Source organism: Aptenodytes forsteri, unplaced genomic scaffold, assembly GCF_000699145.1.
Source record: "Aptenodytes forsteri isolate BGI_AS27 unplaced genomic scaffold, ASM69914v1 Scaffold4, whole genome shotgun sequence".
In the NCBI taxonomy this organism is placed as follows: domain Eukaryota; kingdom Metazoa; phylum Chordata; class Aves; order Sphenisciformes; family Spheniscidae; genus Aptenodytes; species Aptenodytes forsteri.
In genome coordinates, this window is record NW_008795442.1 from 1,939,299 (window position 1) to 1,956,874 (window position 17,576).

The 17,576-nt window shown below is 42.7% G+C and overlaps 1 protein-coding gene across 1 annotated transcript in view; it reads right to left on the minus strand.

The window, feature by feature from the left end:
• Positions 1–17,576, minus strand: part of PPM1H (protein phosphatase, Mg2+/Mn2+ dependent 1H) — an 88,319-nt gene that overhangs the window by 42,864 nt on the left and 27,879 nt on the right. The window contains exon 7 of the mRNA XM_009281119.1: positions 10,772–10,884. Coding sequence (XP_009279394.1) covers positions 10,772–10,884 — 113 coding nt within the window. The remainder of the gene's footprint in view (positions 1–10,771; positions 10,885–17,576) is intronic.

Here is a 17,576-nt window from a genome sequence, read left to right on the forward strand (position 1 = left end):
GTTTTGTTTATTTACCTTTTCTTAATTGCTAAGAAGTGAAAGAAGAAGTGATTATAAAAAGATTAAAAACACATTTCTCTCCTCTCTAAATGAAATACTGGAACTTACAGCCATTACGATTACTGATGACTTTTAATACATTCAGCCCTGGCACCTTGGTTTCACTTATTACGAAGTGAATTACTCTCCCTTAGTCCCACACAGACTCATTTCTCAATGTTTCTTTAGAAACCAGGTGAACAAACACCTCACTGCACTGGCAATAATCATGGAACTATAGTGCAAAGCTTTTAAATGATTTCCTTAATTTTATGAATTAAGGCAGACTGGGGATAGTGAAACAAACCATTATATAACATTTAGCTGGCACTAAAACAGGTCCCAGCGATGACATATCCCTCACCATAAAACTCAGAGGTGAAAGCAGCAACCCTCAGCAACAACAATGGAAAAAAACCCTGGCTGCCTCCCACCCGTAATACCCAAGAGATGTTTCAAAAATGGCCCAACTCCTACTTGGCATCTCTACCAAGAAGAAAACAAGCAACAAACTGGTGAGAGGGTAGAGCCAATGAAAATCGCCTCTGTCCTCATTTTCCATCTATTGCCACTCAACAGTCCTGCCACCCTGGCTTCTTCACATCTTCTACTGCAAACATCAGGCTGTCCACAGAAATATTGTGACAGAATAGAAACACGGGATCATTTTTCTTTCAGCCGAACAAAGCCAACGTTAAGAGGGAACGCACTCTCCCTGCGACAATGTAGTCTCATCGTGTATGCCGTGATTAAAGCAGGCTGCTCAGACGCATTTGTTCATTCATCACTTGGGAGAACTTCAGCTCCCTCAAGCCAATAAAAGGTGCGAGAACTTGCCTTGGTGAAGTATTGCACAAAGGCAGGGTTAAAGCAATTCCCTACAGGAGTGTGCTTTGGCATTTCCTGCAGGAACAATGAAGAACCTTCCCAAACTTCTGCTAAAGGCCTTTTGCAGACTGCCAGCCACCCTGGCTGCTCGGAGGATTAACATCTCAGCAGCACAACTGCTGAGTACAGCCCTGCTCCTGCTCTGGCAGGACACCGATGCCGGGAGTTCCCAGGTATTTAATTCAAGGGCCTCTTTTCATGTCCTCGCACCAGCACAGAGCCAAGCGTGCTACACCTCTCCTGTGGCAACACGAGAACCTCCTCCTGCCTTTGAAAAGAACCAGGGAAAGAAATTATGAAATCCAGTCCCTGCAAGAAGCCCTGAAAGTCGTCTTTCAGAGGCACCTACAAGCACGCGAGCTGTTCCTGTGCACACGTGTAGAGCTTTACGTTGTTTCCAGTTACCCGACTCACTCATATTTACATTTCTAATGCTTATTTAGTGATTCCTGTGGAGAAGGCCTCTGGGCAAAATAAGGCTGCTGATATACTCTAAAGCCACTGTTCTGGTAGTCTGTTTTTGACTAAATGAATTGTATGATTTTTAATAACGGATCACGAATGGACAAGTAGAAGCTGTTTCTCAAAGCAAAATAATATTCACAGAATTCCACAGAAGGGCTTACTTCTCATCTACACTAGCACCTGAGCCAGTCAGTATCTTCCTTACTGCCAAAAATAATAAAAATCTGAATTTTTAGAACAGATCTCATGTTCCATCCCATGTATTCAACTAACAATAAGCAGCAGTTAAAGGGATTTTCTACTCCTGGCAGCCTCTCTCTACCCTACATATTGCATCCAACGGTGAGAAGCACTTGGCTGTCACCAACACTAAGTAAATTACTTCAGTTGTTTCTGCATCACTACTCAACTCTACAGTTTTAAATTAAATATAATACTGAACTTGCAGGTTGTCCACAGAGGATACAGCTTGGAGAAGTCACATTGCCCGGTCATTTTTGACCCCAGGAGCTGCATGCTTCTAGTTCTCAGTGCCTCTTTGGCGGGCTGCAGCTCCATTCCCATGGGACTCTCCCATGAATTCCCTGCTCTAGTTTAGGTCCTCAAGTGTATTGCTTGTCTGATGCAATCTCAGTATGGAGTTATTATTAGCAGTTGGCTTATTATTAGCAGTTGGCTTTATTAACAGTGTTTCATTTTAGGGCTAATTATACTTTTTTTTTTTGTCCTCCCACCCCATCATCTCAGTATAGTTATTATTAGCAGTTGGCTTATTATTAGCAGTTGGCTTTATTAACAGTGTTTCATTTTTTTTTCCCACCCCATCACTGGCTAGCTGTATGCAATTTTTTTGTTTGTTTGTTTATTGTTTAAAGTAACTTTTGCTATTGGCTAGCTGTATGCGATTTTTTTGTTTGTGTGTTTAATCAGGAAAGTAACTTTTGCTATTGAACCAGTGGTGACTTTATATGTTTACCTATACACTTCTAGTATTGTCTACTCTGGTTCCAGTAGCACTAAACCAAAAGCCAATGAACTAAACTAAAATGCTCTGTAATTAATTGTGCATACTTTCCTGTTGGTTTACATCTGAACCCACTGATCTTTCTGAGAGGACTTCAGCTGGCAGCTAAGAAGCTATTACAAGACAGTTTACAGTGAGTTTATAGTGACACCGCTAGCACACGGAAACTGCCCGCCATCAGTTCCAGCATCCTTAGGTTGGAAATCTGCCACCCTCACGGGATTCATTTTGCCCGTGATCATTTCAGTGTATTCTTCATTTGAACACAGCTAAGTCCAGGGCTGCAATGATGATACACCACCGCATTTCTGTATCACGGCTGAACAACATGCCACCAATTACTCAGGCTGTGCCAGGGAAATGAACAAAGAAGTGCAGTCACGTCTCTGTGGCCAGCTCTGAGCATCAGGACTGGTATCTGAGGAATCAAAGTCTTTTTCCCTGCTGTCTAGGATATCACATTCATCTCCAGGACGAGTTACTATGGCAACTAAACCTGGGCTTAGTGGATGAAGGCTTCGCTGTGCAAGTCAGTGTTTATTTTGCCAGTAATATGGCTGACCATGTAAAATGGAAGAAGCACGGATTTTTTTTCCCCCTGCTCCTCACTGTCTTACCATTGAGGAAGTCGGAATGACTTTTAGCACCTAAAGCATCACATCTACTTTGATCTCAGCTTTTCTGCTTAATTCAGCGGCAGCTGCAGAATATTGAAACAAGCTGGACCGAGAAGTAAAAGCAGAGTGAAAGTCACACTCTCTGCTCACTCTGCATCAGTGAATTTTTACCCAAGCCCTGCTTCATTCACCCATGCAGAAGTGACAAAGGAAGACCTCGCTAAAAGCCCCAGGAGCAGGGCTCAAGCTGCATTGCGTAGCTGCTGCTGAGACTGAACGGCCTGGGCTGCCTGGCAAGCTCATTGAATTCAGGGGATGAGAAAAGCTTTCTAACACAGTAAGGACTGCCACAGACTTGAAACATTCACCAAGCAAGCCTGAGGTGCTCCCCCTGGCCCTCCTCCCACAGTACGGATGGGAGCTAGAGGTCCAAGGTGCCCAGCCTGCCTAGTGTGCCTTGGCCCTGGCCCTGTGTCCTGGTTTCGGCAGGGATAGAGTTAATTTCCTTCCTAGTAGCTGGTACAGTGCTGTGTTTTGGATTTAGGATGAGAACAAAGTTGATAACGCACCCATGTTTTAGTTGTTGCTAGGTAATGCTTACACTAGCCAAGGACTTTTTAGCTTTCCATGCTCTACCGACTGAGAAGGCCGGAGGTGCACAAGAAGCTGGGAGGGGGCACAGCCAAACTGGCCAAAGGGACATTCCATACCATGTGACGTCATGCGCAGTACATAAACTGGGGACAGCTGGCCGGGGGGGCCGCTGCTCAGGGACTGGCTGGGCATCGGTCGGCAGGTGGTGAGCAATTGCACTGTGCATCACTTGCTTTGTGTATTATTATTATCATCATATTATTATCATTTTATTTCAATTATTAAACTGTTTTTATCTCAACCCATGACTTTTTCTAACTTGTGCTCTTCCAATTCTCTCCCCCATCCCACCGGGTGGGGGGGAGTGAGCGAGCGGCTGCGTGGTGCTCAGTTGCTGACTGAGATTAAACCACGACACCCTGTAACACTGGAATGAAGAACCTGCGGGCGTCTCTGTGGGCAGCTACAAAGGCACAGATTAAAAAGATGGTTTTGAGCTTAATGCACTGCACTAGGAGATCTGGATTCTGGTATACTTGCTTATACCACAGCTGCCTCTATTACAGGTCACAGGTTCTTTATGCATCAGTAAAGTACTGGTAAAAGACTAATTAAAATTACAACTCGGTACCCTTTGTCCATCTTGCCTCAGACACTACAAGCTCTACAGGCTACACATGCAACATACACGCAAAGATGTTATTACAGTGGGAATTCTTCCTTGATCAGTGCTTATATTCACCAATAAAAATAGGCAGCAGGGGAATTTTTACTTGCAGTGGCAGCAACCCACTTTTTTTGTCTGGCTCGATTAGTTCGCTTGGTTTTTGTTGGTTTTGTTTTTTTCTTTTTTTCTTTTTTAAAGGCTGAAAACCTATGAGAATTAAAGTTAATAGAGTTAATCACTCCTGGAAACTAATACCAATGAACTGTGGCTTTCTAGTTTACTGGTATTACTTGAATAACCAAAATTCCTCTCCTTCCTCATAATCTGGAACATAAGGACTTCATGGGTCTGTGTGGTTAGGACCAAAGACTTAACTGAATGTACCACTCAAAAATGTTTACAATGGCTTCAACACCTGCTAGATTGCCATAGACATTGCTATGACATACACTCTCCCAGGAAAAAACAAGAGTTTGGAGAAGAGGTAGGACATTCGTTTTGTCTTCAAAAGCCTATGAGCATTTACTGCCAAATAAATTGTTTCTGCCAAGTCAGTGCTGGATATGACATGCCAGTACCCTGGAACCTGTCATCCACTGGATCGCTAGAAAACGCTCTTCCTTATCACTGCACTTTGAGTGCAACAACTTATTTCTGATCCAACACCTTTTCTCCACACCTCAGTTAAAGTGTTTCCTGAAGTGCCTCCGAAAGCTTTACCCAGCACAAAACCCTGCAATACCTGAGGTTGCTGCTATTCCTATGAATCTTGTGCTCTTGCTTCTCCCTGGAAGGAGGCCAGGAAGGTGAAGGGGAGCAGAAGTGCTTTCTGCAGGCCTGCAAGTCAGGCTTCCAGGAAGAGAAGCAGGGGAAACAGAGAGATGAGACTTGGCCATATCTCCTGAGTGCGACTAAGACGCCACACTCTTTTCCAACATTTTCGGCTAGGCAGGATCAGACTTCGCCATGTACCAAACTGCAGTCAGTGAAGGAGAATGTATGTGGGAGAGGCTTGCTTCGTCTTGAATTCAGCCTCTGCTCACTACACAGGCTCCTGAGAAGACCAGGCTTAGGTTATCTATTGCCCTGAAATGATCAAGCATTTATTATTTTCAAGTGATTCCGTCGAAGAATTAATAATAATCTAAAAAGGGGATGTGCACATAGCTTGCCCAAAATACAGTCCATAAGTGTTGCTCTTGCCTCCTGGGAGGCATCTTTTGAAGACCTGGAGGAATTAGAACTTCAGAGGATGAAAAGAAGTCACCACAGATTGCATGGTCCCAGGGTGAAAAGGCCCTGCAGAGGTTTCAAAGATTTGAAGCTCTTTTTGTCCCATCTTTAGGAGGAGACAGGAAAAAGAATGCTTTTCCAAATACTGCAGACTGGAGAAGCTTAGTAACTGAGTTAGTCTTTCCTCTAGAGACCTCTAAGTACTAAGTACGAAGCACAGTTATTGTTGTTTATGCAGACACAGATGTAAGGAGACAGAAGGCTTAGGCAGACCACTCAAGTAAAACAAGGAAAATATACACCATTTAGATTAGAAGATGGGTAGTTAAGAAAATCAGAAAATTGAAGTTTGTTAAAAATACTGTAAACCAAAGACTAAAGCAGACTTTTTGGTTTCCATCCTTACACAGTGTTAGAGCTTCTGGCAAAAATCACCCTGCTGGACTGCCTTGAGGAAGAGGTCAGATACCATGAACCACAAAAATGGGTCAGACTCATCAATTCAGACTTCTCAGAAATTCTATTTAAGCTACAGTGCCAGTCAGCAGATACGTGGCTGTATCCATGCCCCTCTCATTTACTTCATAAAAGCAGATTAATCCCCCAAATTTGACTTCCTATGATGAGAACTATGCATGAGGGAAGCAGTTGACAAGCACCATGACACAGAAGAAGAGGAAGTATAAACGTAGTGAGATTCAACACAAGCAGCAAATCTGGAAAGAACTGAAACAGTAAACAAAGTAGAATTCAATTTTCAATTCACTATTTTATTACACTGGGAGAAGTCGGTGTTATAAACACACTCTCCCACATCTGGGCACCTGAAGCACCAATGAAGTTGCTTAACCTGCACCCAGATGGAAGCACCACAAAAACATTCACTCAATGAGCTCCTAACATTTAACAATACCAAATGCCTCAGCATTAATTCTACACTTGCAAAAAGGAGAAAATCTATTCTGGACATGAGGATATATGTTCAAGCAGAGGGTGAATATACCCTGAAAACATAAGCACAGGGAAGCAAAAGCAAGGAAGCAAAAAGATGATTAAAAAAGCTGATGAAGCAAAGCAAAAAATCCAGTGACCCTGCAAGTCTGTGAAGCCTCTGAAACATCAGGCTCTTTGCTTTGATCCCATCTTCTGCCAATAAATCAAAAAAGCCCAAGAACCCATTTGCAGATTTAGTGAGAGTTTCAGGGCCTGTGGAAAAGTCAAATCAACTTGTGGTGTTCTGCTTTTCGCATAATGATAAAAGCACAGCTACCCTACATGGCTTTAAGCACAGCACAAAATGGCAGTGCCTGCAGTCTCCGAGCAGCTCCTTAGCCAGACAACATGAAAGCCAGAAGAACACTCATGCCCAAGATAGTTAATATGATCATATTGCATTACAGTCACTGTAGTGATGTTGGGCAAATGTTATGCTGCATGAGGCTATACAATAATTGGGCAGTAATCAGTAAAAACATTAAGTCCCTGTTTTACTACTGCTTCATCACTAGCTATAAAACAACATCCTAATAAAGAGTATAAAACTAAAAAGAACTGAGATTAACAAGGCGTGTTATGGCAGTTTAGAAGTAAAAGTCACTTTAGCAATATAAAATTGAACAACACTGTTTAAAAGAATGAGCAGAGAAGACCCTATTCCTTATTAAAAAAAAGCAGCTATTCAGAGAGCCTGGCCTAGTTACCACAGTGTATATGTCAAACTGGTAAGCAAAGCACAGCACATCAATGCTCACCAGAAAAGCACTATATATTGAATAGCTGACTATAGCACTATCAGTCCTTAATTAGATAACCTTTCATGGACAATCCTAACCTCTGAGAGGTTAGAAAGAGAGAGAAACATTAGAAAAAGCTTTGGCCAATATTCAGACATGAATTTTGACTGTACAAGTAGGTATATTTATGGCAGAGTCCAAGAATGATCAGACAAGCCATTAGAGAATGAAAGCAGCTCCCTCCAAGTTGTTTTTATCAGGCTCTGAATACGTCACCTCATTTTTAGTATGGTTCTGGTATCATGTGCAGTTAATGTATAATTATTACAGAACTGTGATTGCATCGTTAGCAGAAGTTTAATTATATCATTGACATTACTGATGCCATAACATCAAGCTCAATAATAGTTCATAACAAAACCTACAATTAGCACAATTTTTCCTCCCTTTTACACCAACCAGAAGTGTTCAGCTTGGAGAAGCCTAATAGTCCATACAGAAGTGAGCTAGGGCTGAACCTGAAAGGATTGCTGGCTGGTAATTTAGTAATATGGTAATTAAAGTCTTTTCATGATGTAATTACACATCAACTACAAAAGGACAGCTGCTATACAACACTGCCAGGGTACATGGCATGAAATGATCAGATTTGAGAGGCTTTGGTGGTTAAACTGAATACCACAGACATAAGTCTGAGGTATAGATGGCACCGCATAGCACATTATTATTCAAGTCTCACACTTGGTGTTTCCTTAGTCTCATTGTGATAGTAACAGTTTGTTGCACATACCTTGGTCTTGTGACAGCAGAAGCTGTTCAAAACCCACCTTTAAAAGCTTCTGTTGTTTTGAAGTTGCCTGGAATTAAAAGACCTAACCTTCTTCTGGGCAAGGCAGTACAAATCAGGCTTGCGTGAACCCCAAATGTTTATTTCCCACCCCTCCAGCCCAAAACCTCCTCTCACAGACTCGTCTGTGGGAAATGTAGCTTGATTTATTTGTAGGCTTTTTCCAGTGGGGGAGCGCAGAGGAGAGAAGGAGAGTGCAGACAGAGAAGAGGCACAAATGAGTAGGTGAACTCAAACAAACTAAAGCTCAACTGCAGAACTGAGGGTTTCGGCATCTAGTTCCAACAGCAACAAGCACAAGTGTCCTGTTTGGGTGAAAAAACAAACCCCACCCTTCTTCAAGAGCAGACAAACTTTTTTTTTTAAAGTAGTTTCCTTATTGTATTTCTCATCACCCCCATTTGTATCTGTACAAACCGTGAAGTTCACCATGCAAGGCATGAGGCAGCAAAAAGGAATATATTTTTCCAACTAACACGAATAAAACTTCTTGGCTATGTGACTGGGCTCTTAAAAATACAGGAATGCACTGTGCACCCTGGCAGTTGGCAGACAACCTCAGAGCTCATTTTCTAGTCCTAAAATGTCCTTTTAGTGATGAGGAGCAACTTAGATGTTTTGCAATAGCTGGTTTTCTCATGGGAAGTGGGGATTTGGTGGGAGAGAGGCCCAGATCAACTGATCTTCTGCACTTTAAACCTTTTATTTTCTTGAGCTACGAAAGTCTAGAAGTGGGATTATTTGAATGTGAAAGATTTTGGGAATCCAGAGAACTCTCCTCAGCATGAGGAAGGTTTCCATGAGTTCCATCTAGAAAGTGCAAAACCAAACTATTTTGGATCTGGAGGGACCCTGTTACCTACAAGATGTGAGGAATGAGTAGAAAAATTTGAGTCCTAGTTCAAACAAGACCCAGCCTTGCCAATGGCTTCCCTTCTAATTCTTGCTCTTCCTGTTTTTCTGAAGAGATGTTTTTGATGGGCTTGATGAACATTCAAAGCCTCTTGAAGACTTGGTGGCTTTAACTACAGTGGACACTTGGGCTAATTCAAGATCACCAACGATGAATTTCTTCCCGTTGGGTGTCAGAGGCTGCAATGGAGCTGAGGCTGCTCTCAGGAAGCAGAGGAGGAATCCTGGGGGAACTGGAAGCAGCCACTCATTTAAGAACAAAGATCTCAACTACTCAGAAGTAGGTCCTGCATGGCCAATCTTACACAGCACACTTAAGAGACAATAAAACAATTTAGCCAACCCAATGGAAGAGACTCAACTGTGCTTAAAGTACAATAGCACAGGAAAACATGATTATTTCTAATTTAATGGCAAAAGAGCTAAAATTTAGTGCAGCTAGTGGTTCTGGTTCTGATGACTAGACAGGTGGTCTACTCAACCATGTTTGCAGCTACCCTCCATGAGGACTCATTTGACATTTGATGTGAAAAAGATTCATATATGTCACTTGTCAAGAGGAATTGGGTGAGCAATTTGCAATATAAATAGCAAATTCAGCATACTAAGAACAATCACCAACATGAAAAGAATAGGAACTTTATGCACAAAGATTTATCCGACTTTCTACACAGTTTAAAGCAGCAAGAGGCAATAAAAATGTTAGGTTTAAACTACAAAACATTTTGTGGTTGACTGCTGTCTCTGTAAATACATTGTGCACACACAGTACAAACATGAACTGTGTGCGCACAAACCTCAAACACAAATGCATAACCGTAGCAGTCTTCACCTAAAGACAACGCAGTTCGGTACCTTTGCAGACTTTAATTTCTCAGCTGCTAAGAGAACACAACAGCAGTCTGTATCATGTGGGGAACTATTCTCCCTGGCCTGTTTATGCAGAGCACTGCCAAAAGAAACATGTGAAGGTCTAAAGTCTTGCAAGACCAGCCTCATTATCTCTCTCTGATGGTGTTACAGGCAGAGAGTGAGAGAGAGGAAAAAAATGCAAGTAAGAGATTTCCAGTATGCTCCTAGCTTTAGCTAAATCAGAAGACAAAGAAAATGCTTCTCGTCACAAGTCTTCAAGCATCCAACTTCTAAACAGAACAAAGCAACAACTCCTGAACAACAGCATTCAGTTCTGAGAAATGGACAAGTACACAAGCTAGAACAGGACACTGTAAAAATCCTAACCTGTGATAGCCCCTCTCCCTCCCCTCCTCTCTGTTGCAGGAGTAGCAGTTATTTGCTTACAGATGATTACCTTCATTTATTTCAAAATCTGAGAGGCAGGTGGCCTTCCAAGACTAAGGCTGAGGACAGGAGCTACAGGACTTCCTACTGAACCAGTCCAGCCCTACCAGCTGTTCCAGATGCAGTCACCTTGTCAGCGTTCAACACACAATTCTACTACACACCCAACATCACTTCTGTTTCAATGGCTCTTTAGCGTCTTTCCACTTCTCTGCAACCATCAAGTCATTCAGAAACTGCTACAGGGACAGAAGTGTCATCAACCTCCCTGTCTACATCCACCACTCAACTAGATACTGGAAGCCTATCAGTGCCATTTGCATTAATTTCTGAGAGGACCGTTAAAGAAACAGAATCCTCTTGTGATACTGTTTGCAACTAAGGAAATTGGTAACACCAGATCTGGGGAGTTTGGGATGAAGGAATAGTTGGGGAGACACCACACTTACTCACCTGCTATCACCAGCATTTGCCACGTAAAGCTTCCCCAATAAATACACCACCACAAGGGCTGTGCAGCCGCCAGAAATGTTATACACAGTCCTCTCTCGTTCAATTTGCAAATCCTATGGGAAAAGAGAACAAGATTTATAAAGACAACATTGCAATTAATGTTTTAGGAAATGAAGATTCCCCTAAAAAACCAAATAGAGTCTTTCTTAAACTGCATGTCCCACTGGCTTTCTTTACAGTTGCAGCTATAGCCACACGGTCAGGGAGAGGAATGGGAAGTGGAGGAGTACGTATTACTTATGATACAAAGATGCTCAGGAAAAATCAGGACAGGAGATTGTAAAACAGGCATCAGGGAACAAATGGCAACTCTGAGGATGCAAGGGAATTTGCTACGGAAAAAGCACAATGAAGGCAAAGATAAATGTAGCTTAACAACAGGTACCTGGTGGTATAATTGGAGAGTGCTTTACATAGACAGCAAATAATTAATGAGACCTAGCTACGACATGACTAACTACCTGCTCTCCAAAAGGGATGCTAGGATTGCGGAGCATATACCTTTACAAACAGCAGCAAGACACACTCATGCCACAAGGCTACCCTTCAGAAACACAGGGAATGGGTGGATGCTAAACTTGTTAAGGGGGCAGGGGTGGGAAGGTCAGTATAACAGTATTTACCGAAAAATACTAGGCATTCACAGACTTTCCAGGATGAACTACAGTATTTAACCCTGTGTCTCATCTCACTGCTTTTATGAGGTCCTGAAAAGACTTAATTTTTATGCATGTGCATAGGCCCAAATTTAAGGAGGTACGTACCTACTCAAATAGTTCTTCCTATGTTTAGCTTCCAACTGATTCTGCGTGTAAGAAATATTACATATAAAAAAGCCCTCCTGCTTAATAGAAGTGGAGAATACAAGTCACATCTGTCACCAACCAAGCCCAGGAATGAAAAAATACATACATACATTTTATAGATACATTTTTTTTTTTTTCCAGGAAAGCTTGGAGAACTTAAGACACAAGTAAATGAGCTATTTTCCAGTACTCCATACATTTTAAACAAAAATTGAAGTATATGCCAATGAATCCATTCTGCTGCCTCTTAGTTTAGTTTGGGGTAATAACACAGCAATGTTACATATTACGCTCCTCTCCTGTGTCCAGAATCAAATCCAATTTCAAACTGGTCTTTCCTTGTAACACTGGATTCAAACAGGGATCATCATTTAACATTGCTACTGCAAGTACCGGCAGATCTTTTCAGCTAAACCCTGCCTACTTGTATGTGTTTTTTATTATGAATATATTTGTTTGCCTCTGTGTGTGTGCATACACACACAGAGCTATACTTCAGCCATTTTCATATTTGCACTGAGTAACAAACAGCTCAAATTGTGCACGCCTTGGGGTGTGAGATTTAGAGCTTAATTTATCTGAGGAAAAGCACCACAACAAATGCAAACCATGACAGCTGCAATTTGATTGAAAATCTGCGGAGTTGGAGGAAGCCAGGGACCACGCTTTGTTTCCTATAAATTTCAGGAGAGGGAGAGTGACCTGGGGCAGTGGCGGGGATGCTCAGCAGCACTCAGCCGCTATCCTGAGCAGGCTGGGCAGAGGTGTCTGTCACAAATAATGTGAATCCTTGCTGGCCGGTGTACATAGGGACGGACCGATCCCGTTTGTGTCATGAATACAGTACTGAGGTGGGCGGTGTGGCAGGGACAGCAAGAAAGGTGCAGCACTGCCCGACACAGCCATCCTCTGCTGTGCAGGGGAACTGCACTCTGCTGCCGGAGAGACTCGGGGTTTTACTGCCGGCTCTTAGCCCATGCTCTCATTGACTTGTGGTTTTCCCTTTTCTCTTCTTTTTTTTTTTTTTTGTTTTGGTGGAGGGGGGGGGGGGGAGCAGCGATGACCAGGAGGAGAAAACCTCCAAGCTAAAAATCAAATCTCGCAGAACCTTTGGTCACAGACATGGGCCTGTTATAAATGCCACTTTATCTAATCTTACCATAGAGAAGCTGATTTTCCTCCCCATCGTTTCTATATATTTTTAAATTAAGCTGAAAAGAACAGTTCAAAGGAAGCAGACATTTCTAACCATCAAAATAATTTAAAATTACAAATACTACAGTGGATTTTCCAGACACTGCCAGGAATTTTAAAAAACCTTCACCTCCGCAGTTCAGAGTATCCTCTGAGACCTTCAAACAATGTACCATTCCTCACCTGGTTTCAGCTCTGTCATATATACACTTTGCAAGTGCTGGAATGCCTAAATTAAAATTTATTTCTTTCAATAAGCAGAATTCAGAAGCATCTATTATAGGAGAGAAGACGGATAATCCTTAGGGCCTCATTTTCAGAGTTTCCTTGACTTAAACTAGATCCGTGTACTGGATTTTTTCGAATCATTGCTGTTCATGGGCTCTTCCATCTAGTTGTTGTTCAGAACTTGAATTTACTACCATGACTTGCCAGAGTATATTCAGTGCCGTGTTTAATTTGATATTACATACTTCGTTTGACATTTCCTTTTTTGGGGGGAGGGAAGGAGGGGAAGGCTTTCCTACAGCTCAACAAGATCTGAAGGGAAAAAAATAAACCAAAATAAAATAAAGCCCACCATTGCCACTAACTCATTCTGATGTAGAGACACTGGCTTTTGATGAAATACTTCATAACAGTGCTGCTGGGAAAGTAGTAGAGCACAAACAGGGGCAGAAACCCCAAAATGCCTCTGAAGCCTTTATGGGTGTAAAGGGGCTCATTTTAGACAAAGTCTGAGTGTATACGAAGCTTTCCTCATTTTCCACCTGGAGAAAGATTACAGAGCAAGCTTTTTTCCCTTTCCTTTTTTCCTCCTCTTTTCTGTAGCATGCAGCTCATCCCCACAGAGCAATCTGTGTGCAGGGAAAGAGCTGAGCAATGCTGGGCAGAATCAAACGATGAACCTTTCAGCCCAAAGGGCAGCGTGTGCCACACACTCAGACCCTGACAGAAAAAAACCCAAGGATTTCTATATCCTCTGTTCAAAAGGCTATTGTTTCATGCCAAGGAGGAGGCTAATTTAGCCTGTGCTCTGCCCCCCTTTTTAGGATGCAAGTTGTAGCGACAGGTGGGAGCAGGGTGCCCACAAGGGTTGCCTCACGCCTAGTCACCCTGGTCCCCCTTCCCTGGGTGACGGAGCGCAGGGAGGATGGAGCAAAACCTGCAGAGGACACTACGAATTGCCACAGGGTACGTTTCCAGAGCGGGTGACAGAGAGCAGGGGTCGTTTTCTCCACAGCCCGAGGACATTGCACCATCCCCACCATCCTGACAGCTTAGGTCTCCTCAGAACCTGCCTTGCTAAGGCTCAGACCTGGTTAACCTGTGGTTTTGCCCTGGGAAGCCCACACTAGATAACAATCTCTTCCGAAAAAAAGAGGAAGATTATGCTACAAAGCTATTACCATCCTTCTCTGTCGGAGGCTCCCGGATCCCCGACGGCGGCTTGCTCGTGCCACCTCGTGGAGACCCTGCGGAGGGGCTCGGGCGCCTCGCCGAGCTGCAGAGCGTGGCGTGGGCTGGCGGCTCTTGGGGTGATGTGGAGCCCCAGCTTTTCCTTCCACCTGCCGTGACCCACACGTGTTGGGCACACAAAGCGCACCAGGACACTCGCCACCGACAGCCTCAGCAAGGCGGGCCTCCGTGCGCCGGTTGCTGGTGCACAGCACCGATGCAAGCGCTGCAGCAGCGGGGGAGACGGCATGAAAGCAGCAAGTGTGGCAGCACAAAAAGCAAATACCAGCTGTACCCGATGCTAAGTTTTAGAAATTTAGGACCTGGAAAACAGAGCTAGGTACATTCAAATTGCAGTATCATCATTACAACAAGTTAGCATACTGCAACAACAACTAAAATAACTATTTTTCAGCTATATCCTTCCTCAGAGTAGGGGCCTTTCCTCCAGGATCTCAATCTTGCTATGACAGAAAGCAGCTTTACTCCCTACACACACAGTATCAAGTATCTGCTTAAAAAAAAAAAGAAAAAAAAAATTAAAGAAAAATCATGTTTCAGAAGACGTAAAGACAAAATTAACTCCTTAATTTGCTTTACCTCTGTCAAAAAGGCATCAAAATGCCTGTAACACTGTTTCAACCCTCCTCATTTCTACTGGCTATTTAATCAGAGGAAGCTTTTCAAAAGGAAAACCGTACAACATATGTTGCTCTCTCAAGATTGTTCAAATTAAAATGGCACCAATCTTGCAAAAGCACCTGTCTAGATTTCATCCGAGTCAAAAAAAATCTCAATAAAGAAGGAAATCATCATACAACGTATACAAACTTATACCTTCCAATAAATCATACAGACTAGTTCTGTGCCATTTTTTCCCCTCCAAAATTAAACAGGGTTCAGTGTGGAATAGGTGCTCTCTCCCTTTAATCTTTCTTTAAAATACATACTACATCACACACATGTATACAAGGTTAAATACAGGGAAGGGATTATAGTTTGATGCTTCTATCCAGTACAGAACAGCACTTGGAAACATCCCTCCTGGCTCCCTAGAACCGAAGCTATAAATGCACATCTTAAACCTCAAGAGATGAAAATTAGAGGATTTGATTTATGATACCTTCAGTACTTGAGCTTATTTATTTCCTTTTAACCGGAATAACTGTGATCACTGACAATTACTGACATTGAGCATTTTTTATTTTTTAAACAGGACAGTAAATTGTCTGAGAACACAACACAAACTTACTAATCCCAATTCCAACACAATCAGACAACACCATCTAGAAGTACTTCAAAAAGGGGACAGCTTAATTGTTAAATTTCTAAGTTAGGCAATGACTTGGTCTGTGTCAGCTTTCCACGGTGTTTTACTGCATGTAGCTGTCGGACAAGCACTGTCCAAAGGAAACCACACCCAATAAAGGAAAAATAATTTAAGAAAAGTCTTTTGAAAGGGATGAATTGCATTTTATTTGAGACTTGAGGCAAAAACAGGGAGAGCTTAACTAGAATTCAAAAGGCAGTTGGGGAAAAAAGTAATGATATGCTAAATGCTCCCAGGAAAAGGGGACAAACTGTCAGGTTGGACTGTTTTAAAAAAAAAAAAACAACAACCAAAACAAAACCAAAAAAGGTTTCTGTATCTACTCAGCATTTTCACCAGGTTCAGAGGGCTCCTTTGCAGCAATGGGTGTTTCAGGAAACAAGAAGAAGTCTGCCTACGTCTCCAGGAAACATAAGCTTTCACCAAGTGCCAGGTAAAATGATACTCTGCTGGCAAAAAACCCCACGTGCATTATGCACATCTCAACTGCATTGACCTAACTTAACAACATCCATGACGTTCCAGTACAAAATAGGGCTGAATAAACAATGTGCTGTGGAAGAGGCCCAAAATCTTCACCCAAAGACTACTAGGAGTATAAGCTAGCAGGAAGTTAGGCAGAGGTAGGAGGAAGATCAATCATTGCAAGCATAGATGAGACTGAGGAGCATTGATCTTATGAACCGCTCCCTTACACGGATAAAAGAAAATACTCTTTTGCCTAAACAAATTATAAGCACAAGACTCCCGCAAGAGCTTAAAGTAGATATAATTATCTATTGCTTTTCTTCATCTGACCATTTTTATTAAGACTTCCTTTTAATGTAAGACTTAATGCTGAAATTGTATTGCATTGTGGTAGACACAGTCATTTATATAGCAAAGATGGGCAACGAACTTCAGCTCTCTGATAAACAGCAAAAGTGGGAATTAAGGTATCTGATCTGTAGCATATGAACAAAGGCACAGGGAAGAAAAGAAAATATTCTCTGGACTTCAGTTTAGAAAAAGGGATGACAGATTACTATGACCCGTACATAGAATACCCAGACATTGTATCTGTAGCGAGTTATGCAGGGTTTCTGCATTTGTCATACTCTATCCATAAAAGCCCTCCCAAGCAGCCAGGTGCCTGGACATGAGCTGAGATGGTCATCTGTGTGAACACCTACCAAACAGAGGTGTGAACTCAAAATAAAGCAGGGCAGTAACAGCCCTGCTCACTCAGATGTGTTCAGGAAGGCAGCAATGGGTAATGCATACGTTGCTCTCATAAGAAAGGTAGAGCACTTGAAATGGCCCTTCTTTCGCTCTCTTACCTTCACTTTCCAGTTCCATGAAACTCCATTTCTAATCTCTCCTGCACTTGGAGCCAGTTTCAACAGGGGGGGGAGAGAGAGAGAGAGAGTCATGTCACGCACTCAGAGCCTGGCACTCTTCTGGCCTGGAAATCGTCCCAACTGAAGCATGAAACCGGTGTCCCTCTCTCAAGAATGCTCTGAGCCCACTAGGGTGCAGTGGATGGGCAGTGTCATCTTTTCCCTCCTTGACAAAGAGGGCAGCAAGCTAGTCCTCCCTTTCTGAAAAGGGCATGCTAAACTGACAGGAGATTTTCATGCGTCCTCCTCTTTCTTTTCAGCTAGCAGAAACTGAGCCCACTAGCCACAGTGCATAAACCCGCTCACATGCCCCACACTGAACGATGCCTAAGCCACGGCTGTGGATCCCACTCCTGGACCTACCCACCTAAAAGTCAGATGGTGCTGTCCAAACCCAGTTGGTGGGTCTGTTGCCTGCACTTCCCCGGGGAGAAAGGACAATCAAGCAAGATAATTGCTATTCAGAATTCAAAGTGAAGCACCACTTCTTATAACAACAACTGTAGTCTCTAATTAGATTCATGTACTAATCAAAATTCACATGGATCAGGAAAAACAATGATCGAATACTTCTTTTC